Source organism: Pteropus alecto, unplaced genomic scaffold, assembly GCF_000325575.1.
Source record: "Pteropus alecto unplaced genomic scaffold, ASM32557v1 scaffold115, whole genome shotgun sequence".
In the NCBI taxonomy this organism is placed as follows: Eukaryota; Metazoa; Chordata; class Mammalia; order Chiroptera; family Pteropodidae; genus Pteropus; species Pteropus alecto.
In genome coordinates this window covers 4357047-4365377 of record NW_006436814.1, presented here as the reverse complement: position 1 = coordinate 4365377, position 8331 = coordinate 4357047, and the positions used below count along the sequence as shown (strand labels likewise).

The 8331-nt window shown below is 53.5% G+C and overlaps 1 protein-coding gene across 2 annotated transcripts; it reads right to left on the bottom strand.

Moving 5' to 3' along the window:
• Positions 1-289: 289 nt before the first annotated feature.
• PYCR2 (pyrroline-5-carboxylate reductase 2) lies at positions 290-3790 on the bottom strand. Of its 2 annotated transcripts, none has more exons than XM_015591263.2 (7): positions 3526-3790; positions 3201-3271; positions 2395-2571; positions 2075-2296; positions 1779-1871; positions 1439-1602; positions 290-930 (listed from the first exon to the last, which is right to left on the bottom strand). In XM_015591263.2, the coding sequence occupies exons 1-7, from the start codon at positions 3590-3592 to the stop codon at positions 765-767; spliced, it is 960 nt and encodes a 319-aa protein (XP_015446749.1). In that variant the 5' UTR covers positions 3593-3790; the 3' UTR covers positions 290-764. The 2 variants fall into 2 exon arrangements, with proteins under 2 accessions (XP_015446749.1, XP_006914336.1); XM_006914274.3 differs by having other exon boundaries at positions 2395-2574; positions 3526-3789.
• Between the last annotated feature and the right edge of the window lie 4541 nt (positions 3791-8331).

The window sequence follows — 8331 nt, the reverse complement described above, 5'->3', positions numbered from 1 at the left end:
CTCCAAAGCAGTTTCCTCCTTCGTGTCTGGGCTGCTGGCTCACCCCCACCCAGGTGACTTGGTTCTTCTCGGCCATGAGCTCTGGCCAATCTAAGGCATGGCCTGCTGACCCTGGGGCGCAGGTCAGAGCAGAGTGTCACCACACTCTGCCTGGCCTCTTATTTCCGCTCATCCCTACTTCACATGCATAGACAGTGCTCCCCACAGAAGCAGGGGGCACCTAGTCAGGCCTCGAGTTCTCTAGAATGATGGACTTGGGATTAAGCATAAGAAAAGCAGAAAAACAGGGTAATAAAAAAGAAAACTTTATTAAAGCTACTAAACTTAGCAGCACCGATTAACACTTTCTCGATGGTGCACCTATGAAGCAAGACTTAGAGCATAGTCTCATCTCGTGCCATTTCTGATTAACTGTGACAATTCTAAGGTGCTCACTTTCAATTCAAAGAGAAATGCCCTTGTCATGTTTTGTACCTCTCACCTGACGTGGCATCACACTGATCCTGGCTCCAGCTGGAGAATGCTGGTGGAAGGTCCTCCCGAGACCTTCCCGCCTGAGCTGGGCCCCAACAGTGGAGGCAAGCAGGGGCCTCTGGCTTCTAGCATCGATCACCCCTTCAGAGCATCTTCCAATACGGGACGGGAGGGGGAGCGAGAGCTGCTTGGTCTGAACAGGTTTAAGGAGGTTTTGTAACAAGATCTGCCCTCGCCCTACACGGCCCCCTCCGGCGAGGGCCCTGGTCACAGCGGGGACAGAGGCGGCCTCAGTTCTTCTTGTTTCCCAGGGTCGGGCTTCTCGTGAGCAGCTTCCCTGAGTTGTAGGGGGTCAGTGTGGACACTGTGGGGGATTCCAGCTTCACTCTGTCCAGGAGCGTCTTCTTGAGGGCGGCTGGGGAGATCTTTTCTTGGTCAGCCATGGACCGCAGCTCTCTGCAGATGAAGCCCGAGAGGGGTTGAGGGAGGAAGGCAGTAAACTCTGGGGCAGGGCTTCGCGAGGCCTCCCCTTGCCACCCAAAGTTAGAACCCTAGACCAAACACTCCCCCAAGCTTCGCAGCATGCTCTTCAGCTAAGTATGGCTATTACGTAGACATAGAGCAGCACATGGCATCTGTGATCACATGGGACAGTGGAAAGTCACAGGGTTTGAGTCATGGACTTGCAGTTGAATCCTGCCTCCATTGCTTATTAGCTGTCTGACCCTGGGCAAACTGTCTGAGTCTCAACGTCCTCATCTGCAAATCAAAGCCAACCCCAACTATAAGAACTATGATGAGAATTAAATGAAGTAGGGCCCGCAAACCCTTAGCTAAACAAAGTCTAATAAGTCATGGTTAACAGAGCACAGACTCCAAGACTGTGCTGGGACCAAAGATGACAGGTTCTGCAAGAGTGGCTGGCCCAGGCCAGGGACCAGCTGGGCAGAGGAAAGCCACCCACCGTGTTCGGATGCAGGAGGCCTCGACAGCATCGATGAGCAGGGAGCGGAAGCCGCCACTCTCTAGGAAGTGCAGGGCATGGATGGTGGCCCCTCCGGGGGAGCAGACGTTGTCCTTGAGCTGGCCTGGATGCTGCTCCGAGTCCAGCAGCATCTTGGCAGCCCCCTAGGGCAGGGAGTATGAGGAGCAAAGTGCTGTGCACCTTGGGACAGGCTTCTCCACGACACTGTCTCCCCCAACAGTATCCCGGCCTCCCAGCCGCTCCCTGCTCCCAGCTCACTGACCCATAAGAACCCCCAGCCCACACCCTGGTCCAGAACACGCAGGGGGAAGATACTGACCAGCAAGGCCTGGGCCCCCAACCGGACTGCTAGGCGCCGCGGCAGGCCCATCTTCACCCCGCCATCAGCCAGCGCATCCAGTGCCATGAATGCCTGTGGAGACAGTCACTGAGCCCTGAGGCAGCAAAGACACCCCTGAAGGTCTACTCCTTCTGATGACCGGAGCTGGTGCCAAGGATCAGCCTCCCTACCAGTCAACTGCACTCAAGAGGCGGACGACACCCCCAAGCCTGCCTGCCATCCCATCTTGTTCCCCTGGGTCCCCAGAAGATTGAATAAATATATGAGGGCCTCACATAGGCAGGCCCACTGCCGCTGAGCCCTGTGACGGCATCGATCAGGTCCTCCTCCACCTCGGTGCAGAAGCCCACACTGCTCATGAGCTGTTCCAAGAGCTGCCCATCCTCCACCAGGGCATGGGTGCCTGTGGCGTACACCGTGGCACCCTCCCGCACCAGCACAGGTGTGTTGGTCATGCAGCGAATCACCTTGGGGGCCGGCTGAAATGCCATCAGCTTCTAGAGCAAGAGAGAGGGCCAAGTGAGTTGCCAGGGCACAGCTCCCACTAGCACCCACCGCTCCCCTCACAATGAGGCACCAGGGCTGGGACGGGCACCTTCTCCACTGAGCTGATGGTAACACCGGCTGCACAAGAGACTACAATGTGCCTGGGCTGGACATCGGCACCGATCTCATCCAGAATGAAGGGGATGATGTGTGGCTTCACGGCCAGAAACAGGACGTCGCTGTTCCTCACTGTCTCCTTGTTGCTCCGGGTCAGGTTCACCCCCATCTTCTGCAGGAGGAGACTCCCAGCTGACAGTGCAGCCTCGCCAGGCCCAGACCCTCCCACGGAGCAGCGAACCCCTGTCGGGTCCACTCTCCCAGCTGCAGCCTGGAATTCCCTGCCCTGTCCTCTCAGAACCTGCCCCTCGCCCCACTGACACAGTTTTCCAGTGTTGCTACTGGGCAAGTGAGCACAGGTGCTGGGCATGGACGAGCTTCTCCATGGCAACCAGGAAATGGCTGTCCCACATCCCCACCACTCTGGCAGCCAAGGCACAGCTCTGCCAGGTAAAGAGGCTCCATGGCTGGAAAGTGGCAAAAGGGAAGGAGAAATGCTAGCACCCAATAGTCGGAAGCAAAGCTGCATCGGGCTCTATCCCAACCCCAGACACTTGTTCATCAACCAGCATGGTCTCTGTGCGGTCCAGGGCCGGGCTGATGGATACCTGTCCCTCTAGGACTCCAAACTGAAAAGCAGGGGGCCTCCAGTGCTAGGAACATCGGCCATCCTAGACGCAGACACTGCCTGTCACCTGCCTCATTAAACATTCCCTCCCACACCACCGCTGACCACCACAGGGGCACAGTACATCAGGCCATCCTTCTCCTGGGTCTCCACACTCTTCCCCCACCTACCCTGAGTGCGGACACCGTGGGCAGGTCCATTTCCGGCGAGCTGGCTATTATCTTGTGAGCCGACAGGATGCCTGCAGCATACAGGGCTTTTCAACGGAGATCACGGCCACCCAGTCCCCATGCTCTCCCTGGGAAATCAGAATCAAAACCCACCACCTCTAACAGCCCTCAATCCCTTACACCAACAAAACGCTCTCTTGCTGCTTAACAGGCCTCCCCCACCAGACGCAGATAACCCCTTTCTTCATGCATGCGTAGGTGGAGGCGGTTCACAGTCCAGGCCCGGGGACGCCCGCGCATCCGCCTCCCGCCTCCACGCGCTTACCTGCGGCCGTGAAGCCGCGCGCCAGGGCACAGGCCAGCTGGCCCGCGCCGATGAAGCCCACGCTCATGGTCCTGGGCTCGGCGTCTACCCGGCAGCCGCAGAAATCCCGGGCTCGGACGTACGCTAGGGAGAGGGCGGAGGGGACAAGGGCCCAGCGTTCGGGGGGCGCGCCCTGAATGCAAGATTCAGGGGGCTTCCACCTGCTTCCGGCCGGGGGTCCCGCGACCTCTCAGCAGAGCCTCACACGGCCCCGCCCCTCCCAGGCGGCCAATCCGAGGCTGGGTCGGGGCTCTGCGCCCGCCTCCTGCGCACGGGATTGGCGGGCGGAACGTCGGCGCGACTCCCGGAAGCCCGGATGTATGCCTCGCGTGCGTCCGGCCTCGCCGGCCCGGGACCTCAGTCCCGACCAGGGGGTCGGAATTGTCGTCCCGACACCCTCGGGGCTGACGGTTGAGGCCGAACTGAGGGCTGGCTAATATTATTTTTGGCACCGGCCATCAGCTGCAGGTCGTGGGCCAGAGAAGTTCTCCAGGTTGCGGATTTGAGGCGACGAACGTTCAGACAGGATCGTGGAGACCTGTGAGCTCCGAGCCGGACGTCTCGGTACGCCCCGGGATTTCCGCTTGCTCCTCCGGGCCCAAGCGGGGAGGCGACGGGGGCAGCCCCGGTTATTCACTTGAACTTGCATAGATCGCGCGAATTGGTCTTAAGTATATTGCAAATAGCGTCAGGTCTGTTTAGGAAATGATCGGCTCGCTAGGGCCTAGCTAAGGTATAGGGAGAGACAGCTTCCCTACTGTCTCTCTACCAGTTTTTCTAGTCCTTTCCGTATAATTCATACTCCCACCCCCAGCGGGGGGCTGCTTTCTGCGATTTTCCTGTAGCTAATCACTGTTGCACAAGTCCCCAGGCCTCCAGTTTCTGCTCCCTTAAAAGTGAGGACCAAATATTTTGTGACTTCTTCTGATTAGAAAAGTAATGCATGCATATTACGGAAAATTTGGAAAATACAAGAAAAAATAAAGTCGAAATTACCCATAATCATACTTCCTAAGGATAGTTTCTTATAAACATCTTTGGTGTGTTTCCTTACATTATTATTTTAATGCATATATACTTTTTCCATCATTGGAAATAAATGATGTACATGTAGTTTTGAAATTTCTATACTAGATATATAATAAGCATTTTCCAATGTCACTGAAGAGTTATTTAAAACAAGATTTTAGTGACTACCTAGCATTCCATTACATGGAACCTTGGTTCCATTATCGAACCAAGTCCTGGGGATACAGCCATGAACAAAACACACAAAAATCTGTGTGTATGTGGCGGGGGTTGGAGTGTGGAGAACAATGGCGTCTCACTCCTGTCAGACCCGTTATATACATCCATCCCTTTCGTGGTTGCCTTGGTGATCTCCTGCTTCAGCTTCCAGGAGTAGAGGTGAAATATGAAGAAAACCACAAGGGCTTCGGAAAGGAGGCCATGCGGGTGACTCCAGTGCCGGCTTGATCCCGAGCCAGGGCAGCCCACACAAGGGAGGGGACTGCCAAGGCCCTTGGTCTTCCTGACTAAGCTTGGACATGTGAGCCACTGGCCAGAAACTGGTTATTTTACTTTGAGAGCTATTATTTTTTCATCTCTAGTATTTAAAGTTTATGTTACAAAGTTGTATTATATACTTTAATGGTAGGCCATCCCATGTCATCCTCTTGCAATGACTTTGCTGACTCTAAAGGCCCATTTCATTGGCATCGTGGCCTCTGCCGTGGCTGCCATGGCAATTATATCTGATTTCTTCAGAAATTCCTTTGGACCGAAGTGTTGGATGGATGAGATGGATGAGAAGAGGAAAAGCCCATCCTCCCAACCCAGCCACTTAAAATATGCCCTCAAGGAGGGCTCCAGCCTGGTACTGCCATCCTGCCGTGGACGGATACTCTCCATGTCTGGCACTGTCTCCTTGGTACCCACTGTATATTTTTACTCCATCAGAACAGACAGAGAAGTCAAGAAAGAAAATGGGGATGTTCACTAAGCCTTGGGGGCTGCCCACCTTTACACCCTCCTCCAATCCTCTTACCCACCAGTCAGATGGATTCAGCCCTTCCTGCCCTCTTCCTCACTCCCCTCGTCCTGCCCCCTCGTCCCCTCCAGCTGAGTGGTTCCAGCTCGTTTCTCTGCTCCAGGTCCCAAAGGTCAAAGCAAGGTGTCAGTTGATCTGGGTTCTTACCTGGAGGCTCTGGAGAAGCATCGGCTTCCAGAAGCATTCGTGTTGGCAGAATTGGGTTCCACGTGGCTGTAGGACTGAGGTCCCCTTTCCTTGCTGGCTGTCAGTTGGGAGTTGTTCTCAGCTTCTAGAGGCCACTCACGTTCCCTGGTTCCTGGTCTCCCTCCTCTTCAAACCAGCAGTGGCAGTTCACCTCCTTCTGATACTTCACATCTCTCTGACCTTCCCTTCTGCCTCCTCTCCTGCCTCCAGCCAGAGTAAGTTCTCTGCTTTGAAGGGATCATGTGGTTAGATTGGGTGCACCTGTATAATCCAAGATGCCTTCCCTATTTTAAGGTCTGTAGCCTTAATAACATCTTCAAAGTCCCTTTTCCCATGTAACATAACACAGTCAGAGTTTCCAAGGATTGAGGGGTCATGGACCTCACTGCGGAGAACCTTCTGTCCACCACAGTCTCCCTGTGCTAATGAGCACAGCATCACATTTTGAAATGAAGCCAATATCCTGGATTTTTTGGCTCACCTGGGATGGTGTGAGCAGGCCATCTTTGCCACTGATTGCATGTGATTGGCTGGGAATCCACAGATCTTTTAGAGCCACAGATATGTCACTGAGTAGCTGGTGGAACTCTTCAGATTATCCTTCTGGTAGAGAAAGCAACTGTATGCCCTAGTTCTCAAAACGGCCAAAATGGAAAGGCTTCACTCTGAGGTCTTATGGAGGTGACTTAGCCACTCACAAGTCAGAGCCAAATTCTCTCCCCCCACCTCCAACAATATAATATTCTTGCCATATCCTCAAATCTTGGCTGTCCATAGACTAGCTCCGGTTCCCCCTCCATGATTCAGTGGTTATTAATTAGCTCTGGAGCTAAAAAGAGTGAGTCCATGAACTTCAATGGTCAGGCACAGGGAAACCCAGCTGACTGGGAAAAGTAAGTGGAGCGGAATTACCAGATATGGCAGCTTCCAAATGACAATTTAACCTAATGTCTTGTTTCATCAGCAGAGCGCACATACTGGGGAATGGGGTGGGAAGGAATTTACAACCTATTTTAGGGGGTAGAGCCTCAGCAGACTTGTATTGCCTCAGTCTTGATTTCTTCATCTGAAAAAATGAGATTAATAATACCTACCTCATGGAATAATTGCAAGAATTAAGTGATATAACGTATGAAATTGCGTGGTATAGCTCCCTGGTTCATCGTGAATGCTCGGTAAGTGTTAGCCTGCTCACCACACCGCTGTCGCCCCCTGCCCCGTCTTCATAATCACTACTGCAAGGGTTAAAGTGCTTGCTAAGAGGTAACATATGTGAATGATTGTCTTCAGCACCCTGTAGAAGTTGGGGGTCTTTGGTCACCCCTTTCTTCAGATCATTACATTGCTCTCATCCCCATTGTTGCTCCCTTTACTCCTATGTAAAGGAGGAATTAAATGCAGACATTATTAAATACTAAAAGTTAAATACCGAGACATGGAGAGAAACATCACTTTTATTTCAGCAGATTATCTACATTCAGATTTTTTTTCTACATAATAAGAAAAGAACTTATAAGTACACGTGGTATTAACTGGTGTTGAGTTCTCTAAAACAGTGGGGGAAGTAACTACATGTGCACAGGCAATGCTCGCTCTCGGGAGGAGGGGGTGCGGTTAGGACTGCCCCATCCCCAGGGCAAAGACATCTTAGAGCTGAATCCCACCTCCTCCTTTTGACAAGAACACGGTGGCCCAAAGGCTTCTGCATTTGCTTGAGGTCACAGTGTGGCACCTTGTTATATCCAGAATCCAGGTGACCTGATTTTCTGGCTACTGTCCTGGCCTGAAGCCCTTTAGCCTCCCTCTGAGCAACCTCTCAGGGGATGGGGACGCGGGTATGTTTGCTAAAGTCCAGAACGGGTCAACATCTGAGGGATGGGGCTTCTTTTTCAGACATCCTCCCTCTCTAGGGGAAACAGAGGGAATTTTTGGTTTCATTACATAATTTATCATGTAATGGAGTAAATCAGTTCTGTTTCTCCAGTTCTTATCATAGGGTGCATTGTCCCATATTTGGTTGAGAATTTGCCAGAGAAAAGACGCTCCCAGCCTACAATCTGTCTATGCTCGAGCTCCGACCGCTGACCCGTAGGCTGGGGTTTCCTACTCAGCAACCCCGAGTGGCATTAGTTACTCACGTAAGTGCTTAGGGCGATGACATGAGGACAAGAAATGGAAGAACGCTTGGAAAGGTACAACAGGTGCACTAACCGGGGCAGGGGTCCCTTACTAAGTAGAAAACTACAAGCTACGTTAAGACGGGCTTCGCTGTCCGTGTTCAGGCAGAGGCTGCAGTGGCGACGCCCAGCGCCTACGGCTCCAGCTTCCTTGGCACGGGCGCCCCGTCCGAGGCGCAGCTGCATTTCTGCACCCGCATATTGGGCAGGCTGACCACCTGCGCCCGGGCCCTGCCTCCCTCCTTGACGCTCACGATCATGGGCAGCGAGGTCGTCTCCGAGGCGATGCACTGCCGCGGCCCCAGAAACGGCCACTTGAAGCTCAGAGGCTCGGGGGGCTGCCGGCCCGGGCCC